This window comes from Hetaerina americana, unplaced genomic scaffold (assembly GCF_022747635.1).
Source record: "Hetaerina americana unplaced genomic scaffold, ioHetAmer1.1.p SCAF_6, whole genome shotgun sequence".
NCBI classification, from domain to species: domain Eukaryota; kingdom Metazoa; phylum Arthropoda; class Insecta; order Odonata; family Calopterygidae; genus Hetaerina; species Hetaerina americana.
The window spans coordinates 76,750,197-76,771,860 of record NW_027287205.1 but is presented as its reverse complement, the minus strand read 5'-3'; the positions used below and the strand labels follow the sequence as shown (position 1 = coordinate 76,771,860).

The following is a 21,664-nucleotide window of genomic DNA, read 5'->3' as shown; positions in this document are numbered from 1 at the left end:
GACGGCAAAATTAATATCATGCAAAGGTCATCCGCCGAATAATATTTCTGATGGTTAACAAATTAGTCACCAGAAGTAGGGTAAATCATTGCCAAAAATCATTTTCCATGTTGAAATATTTTCTTGGTTAAAAGTCGTCCTCGTTGACACGATAAAAAATGCATTTACCTCAGTAACTCCGTAAGACATATTTTGGCACATTTAATTTCGGTTGGCCAAGATCGACGCGCAAAAATCTTATCGGTGTAATACCTCAATAGGCGTTGACACAAATATCATCATCTACCGTTCAATGAATTCGAATATGGAATTGAGACCTTGAAACCGGGTAGGTAAAGAGAAAACAGGCACACTAATATGAATTAAAAAAATATGAAGCTAAAGGCGTACTCATAGGAAAATCTTTCAAGAAATGTACACGCTATCTCAGACGTGAAACATGTTTTAATTAACAAAATTCGTTTTGTAAAATGTCATAGGTTTCGAAAAATAGCATTTCCCTCTGCTGGCCAATTTTGAAATAACACCATAGAAGGTTTTTGGCAGGTGAAATTATTGTTGTTGCGCACAGCTGTTGCAAGTGACTACGCGTGATATGTGGGTGGGCGTGGGGTAGATAGAAATGGTCATCTTCAACACCAGACATTAGAGATTGGTGACGATTCAATGAAGACAGTGAATGTTATTTAATGTAGAGTATATGAGTGAACCCAATTTCGTAATTTTTTGTCTCTGCGATTATATATTTACTCCCTGGATTATGCATATCCGTTGACTTCAAGTTATGTGTTCCAGTCTCTGCAATGGGTAATTTCTGTTGTGTATTACTATTAGAATATTATAAAATCCAGCCGAAATCAATTTCAAGATGATCAAAGCCGAGAGGAATTATTACTCGGATAGGTAAGTTGCCATTCCTTTTTCGTGATGATTTCAATAAAATTATCTAGCGCCAGTGTGAAATAAACAAAGTTAACTCTGTGCCACATTATTTCCATAAAATGAAGCTAGTGACCGAACAAGGAGGTAATTTTAATTAGAAACGACGCTTATTCGTCTTTTCACGTTTGATGACACAGTTTCCTTAATTGGAAAGTACTCGTGCTATTTTGAGTTTATATGCGGTTAGTTATGTTTAAGACTGAGAAATTGGTTGTTTTAGAAATACTTTGACCAAACAAAACGAGTGCATTATTTATATGGATAAATAAATTTCTTTACCTAGATGGGGAATGGAGGCTAACCTTGTAGCAGAGTTTGTATCAAAAACGGGAGTAGATACAGCTGTCGCTGAGGAGTTATTAAGAGGTATGTGGTTTCCATTCACTTATCGAGTATGTGATTAACGTTTTACAAGATGATGTATCTGTGTTATGCTCTAAGGGTTTTCCTGGCGACTGCATTGTGTTACTGTTGTTCATAAGGTTTAAGATAAGTGTCAATCTAAAATCGTTGACTTTCCTTTAGCTTGGTGCATTATTTTAATTGATACTATTTGTATTTCGCTTTAGCCAAAGGATGGGACATGGGACTTGCGTTAAAGGCTCACAACCTTTTCTCTTGCCCACCTACGAGCTTTTATCAGCAAAATAGAGCCTCACCTTTCGTTGGCTCATCACCGAGTGCCTTGGGTGGTGTTCCATCGGATTGGCCTGTTTCCACGGTGTCCACTGTGCCTTTGAATCACACTGAGTCGTCTTCCATGGCTAAAGAAGATGAGAGTAAGCTTCAAAACTCTGCCGCCCCTTCTAATAGGCCTGTTTTAGAAAAAGCTCCAGCTATAGATCATGTTGAGTGTGAGTACGTTTAATGTGTCAATTCCCTTAATGATAATCTTTGGTCGCGGACATGTGAAAAATAAAGGAAAATCTTGGAGAATATTTACTATTACCGTCCCTACTTTGTTCAAGAGTCAACATGAAATTTGCCTTTGATTATAGTTCATTTCATTTAAAGTCCTTATAAAACACATTATGTAAATCAAATAAGAATTATCATTTTATGGTTGTAAACCACAGTAGATATCTTGAATATAATAAATAAAACTGTAGCATTGAGGTGAATATGTAAAAATATAGTTCCATTTTGAACTGCATTCAAATAGATTGTTTTCCTCCTAGATATTTAGTAATATAACAATGGCTTTATCTAAAGGTAGAGGTTTGAAATGATCTCTTGGGACTGTCATTAAATGAGTTCAGTGACACTCATTGATTTTGATATTTTTAAGTTCTTATTAAGATATCATTCTGCCTTGCTTGTTAATCATATTCAGCAATTAATTGTTAGTAAAAACTAGTAACAGTTAGTGATGATATATGTCTTATCTTTGAATTTATGGAGTAGATTTGGAAAGTTGTAGCAGGTCATGATTCCGACATTTCGTGCCCACTAAATTGCTTTTCATTACTACCAAGGCACCACAAATCTGATTTTCCTTTTTCTTCACATTACTCTTTCTTTCTACATTCTTATTGTTCGAACATAAGCTTTCAAGAATGTATATCCTATTTGGTTTTATCTAGATGCTTGTTCTCGTGCAGTGAATCTTAGTATTGATGCACATTTGTATTTATGGATAAGATAGATTGTTAGGTAAATTTAATTTAATATGTCCAATGCAGTGTCTAACCTATTGTAATGTTCCTCTTAATGCCTACAGTTGCTACATTTCTTGAACTCTGCTTACTTTCACCACGACTGGTATATATTTATTGCTAAATGCTGGCCTCTAAGTTCATATTATTATTAAGTTTATATTTATTCCATAATTAACACTATTCACATTCTTATTCTTTAGGCTATTTCAATTGATGTGCTTAATGGAAATCTACTTTGGAAATGTATTGCATTGTCTTCTTTCATATGGTGTGTTGACAATGATTCTCATATTGTCAGGATTATATGTAACACTTTTTGTAAGGACCCTTCCAACTACCATTAATTGTATATTTTTGGGATCATACTTTTTTGATAAAAGTATGTAATATGTTAATGCATGGTATAATTATGGGGGAATTGTGGCTGGCTTTTATTCTATGCTCTTGAGTGAATATGTCCTTTGAAAATGATATGCATGTACAATTAAAGTTGTGTGTTGAGTGAAAACAGTAAAAAAATTGTTTGAAACCAATTTAAATATAATTTCGTTCAGTCTATTGTTTTCAGTAAAGGTCAGTTGGTTGAAATCACAATTGTAGTGATCATGAAACAAAGTAAATAGTAGGGAGATGATAGCAAATAATAATCCGACCATTGTTTCTAAGCTACTTTGGCTGTTATGTCACCTGAAGTATCTGATAATACCTCATGCAGCTCTGGTAAAATTCTTTTTAAAAATGTTTGTATTTAAAACTTGACCTAAGTGAAAGTCAGCCCTTCCCGCATATGTTGACCTACATATACCATAGTATCTCTATTTTACCCCTAAAGATAGTTGTGTACAAATAGGAATATTCTGAAAGGCTATGGTTTTGTGCATGATTTGACCCCAGTTGAAAGGAAAAATGAGAGGCATCATAAAATAAATAAACAAAATTTTATGTTAAATAGAAATTGATTATTTGTATCCTAAGTTAGAAAAAAAGAATTTTTAAATTTATTTTCACTGTATTCCTTCAAAGTTTGTAATGAAATATTCCAAATTTTGTTAATTGTTAAAAGTTTTCATAGTAAAGTTTTTGTGGTTTAGTTGGGAATCATTTGTTCTATACCAGGTTGTATCCAAAAGAGAATTATTCTTCTTAGAGGTAATTAGTCTGGTCAAGGAGTATGAAATTTTATATACTTTAAATAAAAATAAGATTGGTCAGTTTTATAATTTGACCACTGATACAAACATGTTAAGTTATGTTTGGTTCTATGATTTGCTAGTTTTTATGGTATTCACTTCAGCCTGCAGTCGAGGCTGTGGCCAACAATGTTATGTGGTTATTTGATGAAAGAAGATAATTTTCTGACAGAATAAATACTTTTTATCAACCTAATATGTTAAACAAAAATGTTATGGCCAAGTAAAAACAAAGAATTCTGCAAAGTTTGTTTGATCTGAGAAACATAGACTTGCATTCTCCAAAAATGGAATCAATTTTAAGAAAGGCCTGGTCTTGGACTAAAAAGGAATATTATTCTTCCTAATTAATTCTTTCTGTTCCATCCTGTCTTTGTATGCTTTCAATGTTGCTGTCACAATCATACATTATTTCTTGCATTCTCTTCCATTCTTGAAAACCTCCAAAATTCTTTGCCTTGGGAGTCTCTCTGACCTCATGCATCCAAAAAATTTTAAACCTGCCCATTTCAGTCAAAACATTTACTCTTCTTTCACATATCTCTTTGGTGATAGTGCTCTTATCCATCCTCTCCACATGAGCAAACAAGAAATGCAAACTTCATTTTACACTTATCTATAACCGTTGCAGGGCTCTCAGCTCTGAGAACCATGTTTAAGACTCACCTTAATTATGTATTTCATTATCATATATAGCCTTAAAATACTACCTACATTGCTCTCTAACTCTACCCCAAACCAGACTACCATCTTTTTTTTCTTTATAACATTGATTCCATTGCCATTTTGATCCCTCTCCAGAACAGATATTTTCTCATCCAGTGTTGTTCTGTATTTGCTTTTGGCTGCCGTTCTTATTCTTTCTTTTATGATGCATTGCATTCAGCCTTTTCCACTCTTTTAGTACCGCATGCTATCTTCTGAGCTATTGTGCCTTTAGCCACATTCATTTTCTTATATGCCTTTTCTCTTGCATCTTTAGACCATTTCATTTTGTACCCGAGGATGGCACTTATGTGTTAAAAGTAGTTGTACTGAAAGGTTGAGTGGAAAATAGATATTATCATTCTTTCATTTGAAAATAAATTTCCACATAGTCAAGCTTGATGCCAGCGAATTAATCGGCAATATTTGCAATTCAGCCATTAAAAAATATTATTTTAAAAGTATTTTCGTGCAGAAAAATAATATTTTGCAGTTCATAATGCAATTAAGCATGTATAATCTTGGAAGTTAATTAGAATGATCAAAATATGAAAATCCCTTTGCTTTGAAAACACAAAGATTACTATGTACCTTCATTAAATTGCTAGTAATTTATTTTACACATAGCTGTGTGATTGTGGAAATTGTTGCAATAAAATTAAATGTGCTCATCCTAATTTTCTTTTTTAGGTAAAAAACTTTCAAGGGGAATATCCAGAGCTACAGATAATGTAACTTTAGTGTCGAGAGCAAGAAATGAATTTGCCATGGATTTCAAAGAATATAATCTTTGCAATTTAAATCAGTATTTTATAGAAACACCAATTTTTACTTTTACACTTCCTGACTTGTCAATTTACCCAGGTGAGTAAATTTTTCTGTTGACTTGGTAATTCCTTTTAAGCTAAATAAAATGCCTTAAACATGTATATGCATGCTCTAGCAAATGTGAGTTTGTTGTAATAGTTATTCAACAGCTTATAATTGAAAACACATGATATTCATTGGGTAAGTACTTTGAGTTGAATACCAAACTAGTCTCCATGAAACAAATTTGCTGAAATGTTGCCTAGCAAGCTTGCTGCAAGCTTATCTTGTCAAGCTGTTTTGAATTTTATTTTCTGTGGTAATAATTTAATAATTTCTGTCCTGAAAGATTTCCTCCTAATAAATAAATAAATGAATATATATATATATATATATATATAATATATATATATATATATTATAAATTTAATTTATTAGGAGGAAATCTTTCAGGACAGAAATTATTAAATTATTACCACAGAAAATAAAATTCAAAACAGCTTGACAAGATAAGCTTTCTGGGCACCTGCAGCTCCACCCAAGCTCTGTGATTTTTCGGTTACCAGATCTTTCTTGGAAACCATAACCAGTACAGGGAAAGTCTACCTTCCCATATACCATGAATGACTATTTCAGAGAAATATTATGTCATTTACTTCGTTAACCCTTTAGCTGTGGGGAACATACTTGTTATATGAGCAAACAACTCTGGGAGAAACTTTCTTGTGTGTGTAACTGTTTCTTAATCCAAGGTCTAAGAGCCCCTTCTTATCTAATGATTCCAAACTCATTCTTGCTGAGAGGAGGGGGTCAAACTCCCTCCTCCGGCAAAGTGGTTCACTCTTGGGGGTAGGATCACTCTTGTTAACTGTCCACTTAATTCAATATGAAATCACTGCTTTGCTGAAAGCCCCTGAATGTTGCATGCTATTTGGTGTAAAATCAATGAGACTATCACAAGAAAAATAAGCATTGTATGCATTTCTACTAATTTAAAACTATGTTAAAATTAATTAATATAATTTAAATTGATGTGTCATTGAGATGTGTTCTATTGAGGCTCTTCCTCAGGATGCAAGGAAAGAAAATGTACTTACTTTTATCACGTTGTACCTGCTTTGCTTCTGCCTGCGGAAGAGAGTCATGAGCATGGTCTGTCATTTCTATTCTATTCAGAGTGAATCGAATGTGATCAGGCTGCAACAGTTAAATAAAGGGTTAAATGCCACTAATTTTTTTCTTTTTGCATTACCTCATTCCCTACTCATTTTTTCAGTGCTACATGTACTGAAAAGGTTTCATTTGATCATGCCTCATATCTAAGCCTAGCACCAGGTTAAAGAATAATTCTTGTGTAAAAATTTGACTCTTAACATTTTGAAACATTTCACGCATGTATGTACATAACAGAAATATCCATCATTTTCTCCTTATTTCAGATGATTTTCGTGATTATTTGGAAAAGGATTTGATAGAGATATCCAGTCTTGCATCCCTAGAACAAGCTGGAAGATTGAATTGGTGGGCTGATACTTGCCAGAGGCTTTGGCCCCTGGCTACGACTGGAGACGGTAATTGTTTGCTTCACGCAGCTTCTCTAGGTAATTATTTGATGGAAAGGTTTTAAACTCTATTTTATTAGCATTGTTTTTCATTATAATTAAATCGTTAATTATAATGAAAGCAGGGACTTCGGAAAGAATCGCGAGGGCTTTAAGGAAACATGATGTGGTGACCAGATTCAACTGCGTCACCAAGATAGCTGACACCCTACCCAGACCCAAGGATGGAATTTCACCGTTAATATCAGAAGGCGTGTACCAAGTGCCATGCTCCTGTGGCAAATGGTACATCGGTGAAACATGCAGAGCGCTGAAAACACGCATGAGTGAACACCAGAGGGCAACCAAGGCCAAACAGTTTAGAGCATCGGCCATCGCTGAGCACGCCTGGAGTGAACCTGGACACTCTATTCTCTTCGACGACGCTAAAATAATAGCGAAAGAAGGAAAATACTTCCAGAGAATAATCAGAGAGGCCATTGAAATCGTTAAAAGGCCAGAAAATTTTAACAGAGAGGATGGATATCCACTCCACAGTGCGTGGAAAAGAATTATTCCGCGCAAATATGAGGACGTTCCCTGATTGGCCAAGAAATTTCCCGGTATTGGCGCCGGATTTTTCCTATATAAGACGGGACAACAAGCTTCTTTTCATCCTTGACCTGAGGACGCCAGCAGGATAGCTGGCGAAACTGTTGTACATTTAAACGACATACTACCTTGATCAAAAAGTTCCCGGAATAACCACCGTGTGGCGCTCCCATCGTTCCGATTTGAGTTCTGTTTTTTTTGTTAAATTGGTACATCTGTTGTTGATATTCCCTTTAAATCTTAGTGTCATAACTTGACATTTGCTAAAGTTACGTAGCCAAGAGTACATCTATCTCTGTGTGTGTTGGCGATTTTTTACAATTTCAGAAATGGATTTAAATTTGCAACAACGAACTTGTATTAAATTTTACGTAAAAAACGGATTTAGTGGCGCACGGACGTTGGAAATGTTGGAAAAGTGTTTCGGCAACGATTCTCTAAAAAAAACGGTCGTTTACCAGTGGCACGAGCGGTTCAGAAGTGGTCGTGAGTCAATCGAAGATGATGAACGCAGTGGCAGACCATCGACATCGAAAGTCGGTGAAAAAATTGATAAAGTAAAAGAAATGTTGGTCAATAACCGCAAATTAACCATCAGAGAAATAGCGGAGGACTTGAACATTGCCTATGGATCCGCCCAAGGCATTGTGGTTAATGATTTGGGTTTCCGTCGTGTAGCAGCAAAGTTGGTGCCAAAAGACCTCAATTTCATGCAAAAAAGAGACCGTGTTGACGTCGCAAAAGACATGATTTGCGAGGCTGAATCCGATCCCACATTCATCAAAAGGATCATTACTGGAGACGAGACGTGGGTTTATGAGTACGACACGCAATCCAGACATCAGGCAAGTGAATGGCGTTCACCAAATGAGCCGAGACCAAAAAAACCACGTCGTTTTCAGTCAAAAAAGAAGGCAATGCTGACGGTTTTCATGGATTACAACGGTGTAGTGCATCATGAATTTTTGCCAGAAGGCCAGACAGTAAACAAAGAGTATTATTTGGGCGTTATGAGACGTTTGCGTGAAGCAATTCGCCGAAAGAGACCAGAAATGTGGGCAGAAAACTCGTGGATTTTGCACCATGATAACGCACCGTCGCACAGTGCTATCATTATTCGTAATTTTTTGACGAAAAATGCAACAAATACCATCCAACAGCCACCGAATTCACCTGATTTGGCTCCCTGTGACTTCTTTCTGTTCAATCGAGTTAAAAAACCATTACGGGGAATGCGTTTTAGCAGCCGAGAGGAAGTAATGGAAAAATCGCAGGAAGCACTGATGGACATACCGAAAACCGAATATAAAAAATGTTTCGAGGATTGGATCAAGCGCTGGCATAAGTGTGTTGCAGTCGATGGGGATTACTTTGAAGGGGACAATATAGATTTAGATGAATAAACTTGTATTTTTAATTTTCTGAATAAATTCCGGGAAATTTTTGATCTAGTACGCGGACGCAGCCCGAAAAATGTGGAAATCACCTATTTCTGTTTATTAATTTTTAATGAGTTCAGCTTCATACCTTCATTATATGTATGAACTTGTCATAAGGTGATTGTCTTTCCACTACTTAAAGGTGAGGCAATTGTAATTCTCGAAAAATAAATGGGAGGAAATTGATAAGTTACATTTAAAAAGAATAGAAGATAAGTGTCCACCAAAAAAGCACTTTCATCATCATTGAAAATGTCACTTGGCTGAAACTTCTTCAATTGCTTCAGTATTTGTACTTTCCAAATGTCAATGTCATTTTTGCTAACATGACTTTGAACCTCACCCAGCTTGAAATGAGATGTTATCGTGTTTCCAAAGGACTAAGGAATATTGAAATTGCTGAAATGAGTGGTCATTTTCATTGTTTGTCTGTAGATAGAGTTAATTCAAGAAAGATAATGGTTACTTACTGAGGTGACTACTCATTAATGACTGTTGAGGCAGGTTACTCTTAATATCATTTTGAATTTTTTAACTTATAATCAAGAATACTATCTTCATCATTGCTGTCATTAAGGGTTATTAACCTCTTAATTCATTCCTGGTAATGACATCTTTTATGTTAACTTATCTGAAGATAGTATTATTTCTCATCAAATCATCAAATTTTATTTTTAGATGCAAATTAACTCATCATCATCATCATCATATGTTAACTCACTCATAAGTAAGAAAAAGTAAACTCTTTATCATATCACAGTATTTCATATAAATTAATCTAATTTATAAATTGGTTGTAAAACTGTTAATGTGTAGGCCATGAAGCAGAAAGGCATGTAGTCTTTTTTTAATTTTTTTTTGGAAATACATGAAAAGTTGACAAAAACCACCAGGAGGTATCTGTTAATCTTTGGAAAGTACCCTAAAATGTGTTTTTAAAAAAAACCACAGTGAGGGGATTTGAAGTTTGGCTTGATATTCAAGGGTAGCGATGACATAATAGCAAGCTCAACAATGTGTGAAATTAGCAAATCAAGATTGAAGGCACCAGCTGTTTAGGCACCGTCAGTTAAAAAAGAAGATGCGGTGAGTGGACACATGCACACTGACATCTTGCAGATATGTTGGCAGCTTGGAAAGGAAAGTAAAGACTGAGAAATGTGCTAAGATGTGACATGTTTTGGAGAATGCCTTTGGAAGGAAAATTGAGCTTTGATGATGATTTTCCTCAGCACCTAGTTGGTGGACAATGATTGTAATCCATCATTGCTGAATGTGTTAATGCCAGCAATGATTATTTGCATACTTTTTACTCGGTTGTCAGCCTGGTTTTGAAACATTTAATTTGTTACAATCTTGGAAGTCTGTCTGCATTATTGTTTACAGTGTATGCATATTTGTTCTCAGGTACAAATGTATGTATATTTATTTTCTGCGTGTAAAGTATTGTATTATGGTGTTTAGGAATGTTCTGAACATAGTCATTTTCTTTTACTTTAGGTATGTGGGGCTTTCATGACCGCCTACTAACACTCAGGAAAGCATTGCATGCTTTTATGTCTGGCAGTGAGTACAAGGAAGCAATTTGGCGTAGATGGCGGTGGCAGCAGACACGTCTAAATGCAGAAGCTGGGTTTGTTTATGGAGAGGAAGAGTGGTCTAAGGAGTGGGATGCAGTGGTCAATATGGCTTCCACTGCTCCCAGAAGTCATGCTTCTCGACGCAGAAGTACAGCTCTGGATCCAGCCAAGCATTCGTAGGTTCAGTTATTTGTTTCCTGTTAAGGCCATTGATTACCATCTTGTGGGTTGATTTACATGCATCTCATTCACATGTAGTTCTAGTGTTCTGTTATTGCTTTAGTAGTCAAGTGATTTGGTCTTAGCCTTATGGATTCATTGTATAAAATATTGCAAGCCAATATTGCAAATTTCAAATTCTCAGATTGTTTATTAAGGAGGGAATTAACCACACTGTAATGGTTGGCTGTCTTCATTTTCAAATAATTAATAATACTGGGACTATGATTGAAATTTCCAAAGCGAGAAAGCAACCTTGGGGTTAAATTTCAAGAAGAAATTTCTAGCACAAATTGTAACACTTGAAAAGTCACATATGAACAGAGTTCTTCATATTCAGATCATATCTGTACAGCATCAGATTGTGATTCCGTAAACATGTTTTTGTGTCCAAGTTGAATTCCAAATCATCTTAAGTTTTCTTTTTATTTTATTTGATGCACCAATTTTCTCTGAATGCTTTTCTTAAGATGGAGGCCTTTGCAGCTTATCAGTTATCTCTTATGTGGCAACCCTTCTAGATTATTTGGGACTATTTAAAAAAATTTCCTAGTGTCTAACTTCTCTTAATGGGAGCACTATTAAGCAAAGGCTATGTGTATAATTCTTTTCATTCTCTGGGAGTCCCATCTGCGAAAAGGAGTCGGAAAAGTTGTATGCAGAGCATTTTGATTGGCAAAGGAATGTAGACTGTAATATAGGGGGGGATGATGTCAATCAGGCAAGCGAGGGGGAGGAGAGGATAGGTACAGGTATGTATTTTAGTCAGAATGGAGGTAGAATATATGCAGAACCAAAGAAGGGTTTATTTTAGAATGGTTTGTCAGGTAAAAGATGAAATCCAACGCTTCAACCAAAAGGTGAGAAGCTGGTATGACATGGTCATTGAAAAACTGCCCCAGTACTTACAAAAAGGAATCAACCAAAATGGCAAATATTTAGATAAGTAGAGGATTGTTAAAGCCTTTAAATGATGTATAAATTGTTAGAAGTAAAATTTTTTTCTGTTTCTAAAATAATTAGAGACCTTCCTTTTGGGATTACCCTCATATGTTAAGCTATCAATATAATGTGCGATTAAACTTTTGCACAATGAAGTATTGCAGGAAAGAATTTTGGATTAATTTTCATTTAAAATTTGGCCATTTTTGCTTGTTTTGAGATTACTATGGAATTGGTTGGTTTGATGAGCTTTGGATGTTTCTTGGGTTTTATCTGAATTTGTTGACTTGGTCTGCCAACAGTCTCTCCAGCATTTCAGCTGCCATCTTTAGGTTGAAGGTATATTTCTGCAATTTTAATTCGATTTGCCTTTATAAAGACAGTGAAAATTGCAGCACTCTCCCTTTGACCTGAATATACCTGCATTCCAGCTGGCTAAACTTATCTATCCAAGCCTGCAAATGTAATGAAACCCTTAGAGGCATGCTGACCTCTTTGTCATAGTTTCTGTGAATGTGTGTATATGTTATCCAAATTGAAGTATGATATCATGAGCCCCAACTGTGATTTTAATGGTGAACTGCTTGCTGTCACTTCATAAAACCACTCTTTACAGTTATAAACTTAACGGTTTCAGGCTTTACTTTATGGGAGTCTGTGATATCCATGTAAAGTTTTTACTTTTCCACAAACTTTTAGTCAGATAGAATGGCTTTCTCTGACTTGCAGCATCAGGTACGAATTTCACTCGCATGCAGTGGTTAAAAAAATACCCTGGGGACATACGAGAGAGAGTGGCTATGTAGGAAGGAGTGAGAAGGTGGGAAGTTGAAGGTGGGGGTCAGGATTATTTGGGTTAGGGAAGGGAAAAGGCAGTGGTGTCCTGGTTATTATGTGGTATGGGGTGCGGTCAGGGGCATGGGATGGGTAGAGGGGAATAGGTGTGTTGAATGGTTGGCTTTGTACTTAAAACTTTCAGGCTTCCCTTTGTAGCATTTTTTGATGCTCATATTAAATGAGTTTGTAATTTTCTACAGGCTTTATTTTAAAGTAGAACATGTTTCACTGACTTGAGGTATCATCAAATAGTGAAACACACTTTAAAGTCTGTGAAATGTTACAAACTCTTTTTATATGGTTGGTTTTGTATTTTCCCTAATGGCTAGTATTTTGGAAAGGAGAGGAATGAGAGTAGAATTGCTTGTCACAAAGAATCATTTTGGGGCCAAGTGCCTTTTAATCTTGATTTGCTCGAGAGCATCCATTTTTAATCCTTTAGGGAGGATATGTTGTATTTCAGGGACAAAATTGCAATTTTGTTTACGATCTATGAGGCATTTTGTCAAGAGAGAATTAGAGCTTTGATTATTTTGACACTGAGGTCTTTGGCTCATTTCTTGGAATTCCTCCCAGTTTGACCAAAATAAGAGGTGTTGCAATTATTGCATTTTTGTGTATAAATGCCTGATTTAAGAAGTATTTTCTGATGGTCTTTACCATTAGCCATGAGTTTGGAGAGAGTTAGGGGATGGGTAAAAGGCCACTTTAAGTGAACTAGGAAGGTGATTAGAGATTTTATAGGAGATATCTCCTAGGAATGGAATCTCTTAAAACTTTCCAGGCCCATACAGTGACATTTTATAGACATTTTCCGCACTTCCATGAATATCTATTGGTGATAAGTGTATAGATTTACCAAGCTCTAATTTTCTGATGTCTGCATTTTCTTAAAGTACCGTTTTTTCCCATTGATGACGCACGCATTATCTATTTAAAAATGACGATGTGCGTGTATCTATCGAAAAAATGACGATGTGCATTATATAATGAAAATTGAAAAAATCCACACACAGACATATTTTTACACACACACACATCCGATATAGGCGTATTTTTATGCACACTATATATAATTTTTACATGCATATATATATGTATATACAGATATGCAGCATCTATACACGTTCAAGATAACTATGAAGTCCCTGGGTGCACGGTATCTATGCAAATTCATGAAAACTACAAAGTTCTTGTTGCATGTTATACATAAGGTGTGGATTATCGTTGAGGAAATACGGTATAAATATTTCCTACCATGTAGATACATTTTTTTATCATGTTGATGACTTTTTCCCTATAGTTATTATAAATCCTCACTCCGCTAATGTCTTGTATGAAAAAGAATATATGTCTAATGATGGAAAATATTAATTTCATTACATATTATTGATTAAGACTTCACATATGAAGTTGGCCAGATACTTGTTTTACAGTAATGGTCACCATGTTAATGCATGGTTGGTACTTGTTCAATTTTATCATTTTATAGTAAGTTCAGCATTTAATTCTGGAAAAATTTTATATTTCAGGGATGAGTCGTGGGAGAATGCCACTTATGAAAGTTTAGAAGAAATCCATGTGCTTGCTTTAGCGCATGTCCTCAGAAGGCCAATCATTGTTATTGCAGATTTAATGCTTAAGGTATGTATAAATTTTCTCAACTGAACATTTGTAATTCAATTCTGAATAACAATAGGCAGTTCATAGCACTTGAAACAATGGCATAATGGTAATTTTTTTAATCTTTAAAGTCCAAATAATTAATGTTTGACTAAAGTATACTTTGCTGGAACATAATTGAAATAAAATGACTAATACAAATTGTAAAGAATATTTATTGAATGGTTAAAACGACTAATGTGCTAATTGTGCAGAATGTGCAGGATTTTTTTACAAGATCAGTAATTTGATACTTGAGTCAAGAATATGATATTGCAATTTAAAATTTCTGCTGATAATTATTTGCCTAATAATTGTGAGATCAGTTTGTGTGTGCTGTTGGCTACTGCGTGTTCAGGAGCTTGGCAAACAGGAGTATTTGGTTCAAGTTCAGATTGGTCAGCGATACCCAAAGTGATGAGAGATGATGATCCAAGCAGTAAATACCTAACCAGGTTTTAAATATGTATTGAAGGAAATGAATTGAATTTTCATCAGGATAACTCTGTGGGATAGTTACAAAAGACAATCTGGTAAATGATTGCCCACCTTGAAATTTGAAACCATTTCTTTTTTTTTTAAGTATTAGCAATTGTATAATCCCAATAGTTGGGTGATTCATGAAATACGTGTTGCCCTCCATTTTATTCCCATCAAAATCTGAGGCCATTAATGGACACTTCCCTTGTTCATCTTGTTTAATACTATTGGTTATTGTTTCCAAAATGAGTGCATCATGAAATGTAGGTAATTCTTTGGTACTGGCCACAATGTGGTATTTTATATAGATATAATATCTTTGTTCTTAGCTGGCAAACTACATAAGGGTTAGGTGGTAGTAGAGACTCCATAGTCTCAATCTCGCCCTAAAATAAAGGCGACTAGCTATCTATTCACATATGCTACCTCTGTATTGTAATGAATCGTTAGTTTTATAAAATGGTACATAATTTTTTGTGTTGGCAGGATGTGAATGGGGAAGCACTGGCTCCAATCCCATTTGGTGGAATATATCTTCCTTTTGAGTGTTCACCTGCAGAATGTCATTGTTCCCCATTGGTTTTAACGTACGATGCTGCTCATTTCTCTGCCCTGGTTGTTATGGACAAAGAGACTTATGCCGATGGTGTCCCTAGACCACCAGGTAAGGGAATTCCTTTGCTCACTTATTTGCAGTGAATATGATTTGAATGTTCTTTGCAATCCATATGGGTCAAAGAATTATTTAACAGAGGCACATGTTTGACCCATGATAAAATGTGTGCCTTGTGATATGGATTTACTGTCAGTGTGTAAAGTGATATTCATGAGGTTAAGGTGAAAGGTTCTTGGCCCGACTTAGAGATGGACATTCCAATTAGTGAAAATTAATGATTCCTGCCTGGGTTCACATGTAATTAGTTTGTAAGACAATTTGCAATTTGTTCTCTCAAGTAGTGTGTTTACACATATTGTTGCAGTAGACTTCTTACATATTTTCGTTTAAATGAAAGAACTTGAATTTGTGTGGTCATAAAATTCTTCGTTTTGGATAGATTAACCCCTGAGGAAATTTATCCGAAGTTGACAAAAATGTACAGGGACTCAGCTCTTTCAATGTCGACGGTTAAAAAGTGGGCAGCGGAATTTAAATGTAGTCGATCATCCCTTGAAGATGACCCATGTGAAGGACGGCCAAAAACCACAACCACACTTGAAAACCATCAAAAAGGTGCATGATGTTGTGTTGGATGATAGGCGAGTGAAGGTGTGTGAGATAGCTAAGGCAATGGGGATATCAGAAGAAAGGGTGCAAAACATCTTGTATAAAGAATTAGGGATGCAAAAGATCTATGCAAGGTGGGTGCCACATTTGCTGAGTGCCAAACAAAAGCAAATACGCAAACAATTTTCGCTGCAGTGTTTGGACTGATTCAAGAGGGAACTAACTGATTTTGTGTGGCAATTTGTCACCATGGATGAGATATGGGTCTACCACTCTCTGCCTGATATGAAACAGCAGTGGAAGCAGTGGTTGGAAGCCAGTGGTTCAGTACCAAAGAAAGTAAAGCTGATTATATCTGCCAGGAAGGTCATGGCCAGTGTGTTTTGGGTTGCGAAAGGGATCCTGTTAATTGATTACCTTGAAAAAGGCAGAATAACTACAGGTGAATATTAATCCAACCTTCTTGATGAGCTGGAGGCCCAAATTCACAAGAAGAGGCCTGGCTTGAAAAAAAAACCATCTTTCACCAGGACAACACACCTACTCACAAAGGTATATCAGTGATAGGAAAACTATGGGATTTGGGGTACAATTTGCTCAGCCATTCCCCATATTCTTCTTATTTAAATCCCCCAGACTTTCATCTGTTGCCAAACTTGAATAAATTTGTTTCTGGGAAGTGCTTCACATCCAATAAAGAAGTTAAGAGGGCTGTAGATGGATATTTTCACTGACTTCCAGACTCTCACTTTTGGGAAGGAATATTGATTCTGAAGAAACGCTGGACCAATGTGTTGAAATCAAGGGAGATAATGTAGAAAAATACAATAATTTTTGAATTGTAAAACTCAAGTCTTTCATTGCAAGGCTGAGAATTTTTCACCTTGCCCTCGTAGTTAAGGTTTTGGTAATTTGGAATCAAAATATGTAAATTTACCATTAAAGAATCTTAAAATGTCTCTATCAATGGATATATTCTTGTTTGTGGTGATCAACAATATTAACCTTATTTGAGCTTTTTATTAATTAAGTCTTCATCTTCAGTTTTATTGCCTCAATTTTTTTCCCTCTATTACTACTATTTTGTTTCTTTTCCAGCGGTCATTCCTATTACTGATGCAGACCATGAGCTTCTTCCAGTCCAGTTTTCCATTGATCCAGGGGAATTACTGTACAAAAATCAAGATGAAAATGACATGGAGGAAATGCAAAGACTTATTTTGTCACCCGAAGACAAGTTATTATTGCTTAAGGAATATCTAGATATCATCAAAATCCCCATGAAATTCCCAACTATTGGTGATGGTTCCGAAGTTGATGTTGTTGAGACTGATGTACATATTTTACCATATGAAGAGGATACAATAGACAAAAGGTTCTCAGAGGTAGATCTAGATAATGATGAAACTATTTTGAATTCTTCAGAAGGTGTAGCAGTTAGTAATCGTAGCAAAGCAGCTAAGCAGTTGCAGTCAGTGGCAAAACAATTTGGCAGTATTGGGAAATCCATGAGTAAAAAATTTAAGAAAAACTTTGGTTCAATTACTAAGATTGCACGAAATAATTCTTTGAAAAAGAAATATTCTGCAAATCAAACTAGTCCACTGCATCAGGCCCCAAAAGTCAATGGCAGCTTAGTTTCACAAAGTCCTGAATACATCTTGGGTGCTGTTCTACATACAGATAAAAGGCATGAATATCAGGAGGAAATGATAAGGAATTATTTGCAGTCTGCTCGGACAAGATTTGAGAAAGAAAGAGAACAGAAGTCTCGTCAGGTTGAGGAGAGGAAATTAAAAGATGATTGGAATACAAGCGACAGTGCTGAGTTGGAGGTTCCCTCGATGTGTATAAATGCTGGTTGTGGATTGTACGGAACGTCTCTTACAAGTTACATGTGTACAGTGTGCTATCAGAAGCAAAAAGAGAGAGAGGCTGAATTGTCGAAAAACCCTAATATTAACTCACCCCTTATGAAGAGAGCAAATGAAATGGCTCCGAGGTATGGAACGGGTAAGTCAAAATTTTATGCAGAGGCTGACTGTTGCTCCCACAATAGTGTGGGGAAATTACCACTAAGTCGTGCAGGGAGCAATATTGATCATACCCTCTATTTGTCTAAGTCCACTTTTTACAATGACATTGCTTGTCCTCCTGGTATTCCCGTTGTATACCAGGATTCAAGGAGGAAAGTTATGGAATGTCAGTTGCAGCCCCTTGGCATGACCAGAGAGGTAATGGTTAGAGATAATTTGCCAATTGACACGACTTTAAAAGATCTTCCTGTTGAAAAAGAATCAAATCTTCCCGCAGAGATTCACTCTACTGATTCATGTTCCACTACTGTTCCTTTAAGTGGTGCTTCTTCTAAAAATATATCTAAAGTTTTCATTGGTGGTGTTGCAAATTCTGGGGAGTCTGGTTGGAGCAATGATGGCTTATCCTATGTGCCGTATGATTCATCCAGGGGGGTGAATTGCGGCCGAGCTGCTAAATGTGATACAAATGTTAGGATTACAGGTGGAATACAATTACCTATAAATGGAGCTCAACAGTGCCGGAATCTAAACTGTAGATTTTTTGGGAATTCAGATACGAATTTTTATTGTTCTAAGTGCTATAAAGAAATGACCATCTGTGGAAGTATGTCTGCTCGAACATCAGATATTTAGATTTGCCTAGTTATTTCGGGAAAGAGAATAATGCAATGAAGATAATGCACTTGTTGTTTCTACTAGGATGTAATTTGATTTTATGATTCATGAATCCACTTTATCCTATGAATGGTTATGTCTTGGTAATTTTATTAAAGTAAATTTTAAAAGTATTTACTTCTAAGGCTTAAAAATTCTTGAGTAATAATTTTAAAATTCTTCATGTTAATAACTCCTTCCTTCACTCTGAGCAATACATTTCCCTGATATCTAATAATGGGATTGTTCTAAGGTAATATTTGACTAAGTGAATATTTTAATTTTTATTGTAGACTTTACACAGGCTTTTTAATGAATGAGTTGGTTTTGCACTTACCCCACCTTGTTTTACAGTAATTTATATTTTGATCAAGAAAAAATTAGAATTCTAATAGAATTTAAACAATTATTTACACAAAAATATTTCAATCAGGGAAACTTTTTTCAAGGAAGTTTTGTGTAATTTTATATATTTATAAAATTTATTGTGTGCAGAGTCTGATTAATAAAAAATATTCAATGAATAATTTTCTATGAGCTTGAGGCATAAAAGACTTCGTTCACTTGGCATTCTTGTTTGAATAAACTCTACTGTTATATTGATTTCTTGATTGGATGGAAATGTCTTGATTGAGAGATTTGATACCAGTGCATCCTCAAGATATCAATATCCTAAGTTTTCCTCATATCAAGTAAGTGATCATCAATAACCTTCCACTACTCCTTGTTTGGTCCACAAGATCATTCATAAGAATTCTTGTCTAGGAGTATGCCAGTGCTAATGGGCCTCTCCATTTCATTGTTTCATCGTCAATTCATAATTCCTCACTGGGAAAATGATTTCATGGAATTTTGCAGAGCATGATCATTAACAAAACAGTATTCTTTTTTGTCAGCCTATAAATATAAAATATAATTTTTAATTTCCAGGTTTAAAAATTGCATATTATTATTTAATTTTTTTTAAATAAGTTTTTGATAGCGTTATAGTAAATAGCTACTGCTAGACAGGGCTGATCACACAGTTATATCAAGTGTACTTTGTGTGATAAATGTTATGCTTCCATGTAAATTTTAAATAACATATTTTGGGATGCCATGATAATGCATAAATGAAAATTTATTTTGCTAGATAATGTTAATCATCACAAAGAGTGTTCTCTGTTTATTTATTGATATAAGATATATCACTATTTGATTTTAACAATGCTGTCTCATCAGTTTAGGGTACATAGTGCTTGTGATTGCTTGGGATTAAAATGTCTATATGTTACTGAAAAGTATTATAAGTTAAACAGAGATTACCTACTGTAAGCATTCATAATGGATCATTGTAAAATAACTGTAAACTTATTTTATTCTACTGTTTGGGTAAACATTTTATGAAATGCTTGACTAATTTTAATCTAACCAGTTGTTCCACTATCTACTTTTTCTTGTTATGTAAATAGCTTTTAAAATGTTCAAGTTTATTGTTGGCTATTTTATTTTCATACTAGCTATTTTCATAGCATTGTAGATACTGTTTATATTTTATTGCAGATATGCTGTTACTACCCAAATGTTTTGTCACGGGCCTTTATATAAAGTATGCATCCTTATCCTTTTCCCCTGGGCCTGGAAAACGCTAACTCATATAAAATTGTTATAAAATATGTGGCAATCAAAAGAACCATAGCAGCTTTAGCTTATTTTTATGATGTTTTCGAAGAAAATAAAGAGGTAATTTTATAGTTTCAGTTGACAACTGTATATATCTAATGGAGTCTTGTTATTTTTTCACTTCTTTGCATAGCAGGAGTGTTGTTGAATTGTATGAAATGAACCAGTGAACTGGGCCATTATATAAATATCTTTAAAATGAATTCTTAGTTCTTATTTACCTTGACCTTTTTTAAATCCTAAAGTTTTGCCACTTCATTTTTAGAAGTGAATGTGTGTAAAAAAAAGTTAACACAAACATGATCTAACCTCTGAATGACTTGGGTTGGGTCTGCTAGATTGATGAATTTCTCTTCACAATAGTTTGCAATTTCTGGTTACAATGAGCCACAGATTGTCTCTCATCTTTCTCTTATATTTGCAGTGATTATTTACTTCTTACCTCAGCACTGTATTGGTTCAGCCAATTCTCTTTCAGGAGGTCCACTCCATTAAGGATCCTCATCCCACATCCTGTGGGAAGAAATTATGTGAGGCTAAATGCAATGCAAATTCATCATCCATCCTCAGCCCTGTCATTAGACCAATAAGACAACTGACCCTTCCTTTCTGTCTTCATATGCCTTGTTTGCTTATGAAAGTAAATAACAAAGTTTCAGGCATAGAATGGTGGGAATCCTTCATGATGAAACGGGACCCTTGGCCTCCATGTAAAATTTTTTTATTACAACCTAGACTTCGATAGTGTAACATCATCCCAAAGATTTAATCTGCTCATGAAAGCTTTTCCCAGGATTTTAAGTGTACAATCAAGATGGAAACATTGCTCTGTGGTCCTGTCTGCTGCCACTTTTGGCTGACTTTTATATGAAAATCTTACATGAATTCCTTTTTTAGTGGCATTATTTTTGTGCAGAGTACCATTTAATATAGATTTTAAATGGATGCAGAATGTACACTCCTAGATCACTTAGCTTCATCTAACAAAACAAAACCTGACACCCTCACTACATTAAATTTTTCTTCAATTCTGCATACATTCTAACTCCCTTCACTCCATCCATATCCTATTCCTTCCCCTACCTCGTTTGCCCGACTTTCCCTTCTTTCACAGTCTTCAACGCCACATAGCCAATCAAAATGCTCGTATCCATTTTTCCTGCATCCTGATTTATCCCAACAATCCCCTCTCCTCCCCTACCATACTTACTACTTCCTCATTTGTTTTCCTTACCATCCATTTAACCTCTGCCATTCTTTTCCACACCTACATATCAAAAGTCTCCAATCTACACCTACCGTCTTGCTTCAATCAATTTCCAGGCTGTACAAAACTGCACTCCATATCAAAATTTTCATCAGTCTTTTGCTAATCTTCTGTTGACCTACAATTGTCCAAAAAAACATTTTGAAAAAGTGTTTTCTGTTGAATAAATTTCTGGTGCACTTAGTGGGTCAAAGAAACACATG

At 35.3% G+C, this 21,664-nt stretch overlaps 1 protein-coding gene across 1 annotated transcript; it reads left to right on the top strand.

Moving 5' to 3' along the window:
• Positions 1–94: 94 nt before the first annotated feature.
• On the top strand, positions 95–20,397 carry LOC139694928 (OTU domain-containing protein 7B-like). The gene is made up of 9 exons (XM_071593435.1): positions 95–903; positions 1,226–1,308; positions 1,512–1,796; positions 5,186–5,359; positions 6,742–6,903; positions 10,395–10,650; positions 14,005–14,116; positions 15,101–15,278; positions 16,938–20,397. Exons 1-9 carry the CDS (start codon positions 869–871, stop codon positions 18,509–18,511), a joined length of 2,859 nt encoding a protein of 952 aa, XP_071449536.1. The 5' UTR covers positions 95–868; the 3' UTR covers positions 18,512–20,397.
• The last annotated feature ends 1,267 nt before the right edge of the window (positions 20,398–21,664 follow it).